The following is a 1,167-nucleotide window of genomic DNA, read 5'->3' as shown; positions in this document are numbered from 1 at the left end:
AAACATAAAAAAGGAGGGGAGATAAGGACGATAGATGTTTGATAGGAAAGAAAGAGCAGCAAACCACACCAAAGCACTCGCCAACCACCCACACAGGAGGTTCTCCTGGACAGTGTCAATACAATATACAAAGACTAAATGGGGGGGTGGGGGGGGAGTTGGAAGTGGTCGTATGTACTAGTGATTATATTGAACAGTTGTTCGTTAGAGCAGATTCAACTGTGTTTTAAAAATGATTCTGACTGAACGTAACAGTTCCTCAGAGTTAAGATTTCTGGAATCGCATATATAAGGTCATACTAAAAGAAAATGAAAATCAAGTATGTTGTTGGGTTTAATGAAGTCCACTGATTAGTCCTAATCTAATTCCTCTTTCTATAATTGTAACAGATTAAGATGAATTAAAAATTTTGTATTAACATAGTATCCTGAGTGAAATTAAAAAGTCTTTTGCTTCCCCTGAAAGCCTTGTATTTTGACATACGACAATGGTGAATGAATGACACCGACGATTTATTACCCCTTGCATGCAGAGATCCAGAGAGTAGTCACTTATAAACGTCGTCTTTCCTGAGCCGGTGGGTCCGGTGAACACGGTCAATTCCCCCCGCCGGTGACCCTTCAAGTATTTGTTCAAGGCCGGATATCTCTTCCACTGAAACAAACACAATTAAAAATGCCTATTTTCATCTCATTTACAATAAATCACATGCAATCAATGAAGACAGAATTCTAGAAAAAAATCAGATTTTAGGCAAATTTAATCAGGATTCTTTGCCAGTTAAAAAAAAAAAAGATTGGAGGGCTCTGATGTTTTTAGAGTACTTAGCAGGTCTGTTATACTTCACTTTAACCGCGAATTTCTCAAAATGAACTTCCACCCTCACCTTGACCCCAGCCACTTGGTCAGAGTGCAAAAGCTGAGACAAGACTTCCTGCCTGAGCTGTGAGAAACTGACGATGGACTCGTGCGTGACTGGCCGCGACTTGTTTAGCACACTCGACAGTTTCAGGCCTTGGGTCAGAGCAGTGAACGGACCTGGCTCGTCCAGGCTTGGCCTGCAACAAGATTCAATCAGATCAAATAAACTCCAGTAAAAAATGGAAAAATGGTATAGGTTTAATGCCCTTATCAACACTATTAAGATTGTTTAAGAGGGGGGGGGG

General features: G+C 40.6%; 1 protein-coding gene across 1 annotated transcript in view; it reads right to left on the bottom strand.

Moving 5' to 3' along the window:
- The window catches only part of LOC101850512 (twinkle protein, mitochondrial), a gene marked incomplete in the record, with an annotated part of 18,617 nt that overhangs the window by 7,555 nt on the left and 9,895 nt on the right, over positions 1-1,167 (bottom strand). The window contains 2 exon segments of the mRNA XM_013088191.2: positions 521-655; positions 888-1,059. Of these exon segments, the coding sequence (XP_012943645.2) occupies positions 521-655; positions 888-1,059 (307 nt within the window).

This window comes from Aplysia californica, unplaced genomic scaffold (assembly GCF_000002075.1).
Source record: "Aplysia californica isolate F4 #8 unplaced genomic scaffold, AplCal3.0 scaffold00700, whole genome shotgun sequence".
NCBI lineage: Eukaryota > Metazoa > Mollusca > Gastropoda > Aplysiida > Aplysiidae > Aplysia > Aplysia californica.
Note: the sequence above shows the minus strand (reverse complement) of the source record. Positions and strands in the feature narration are given on the sequence as shown.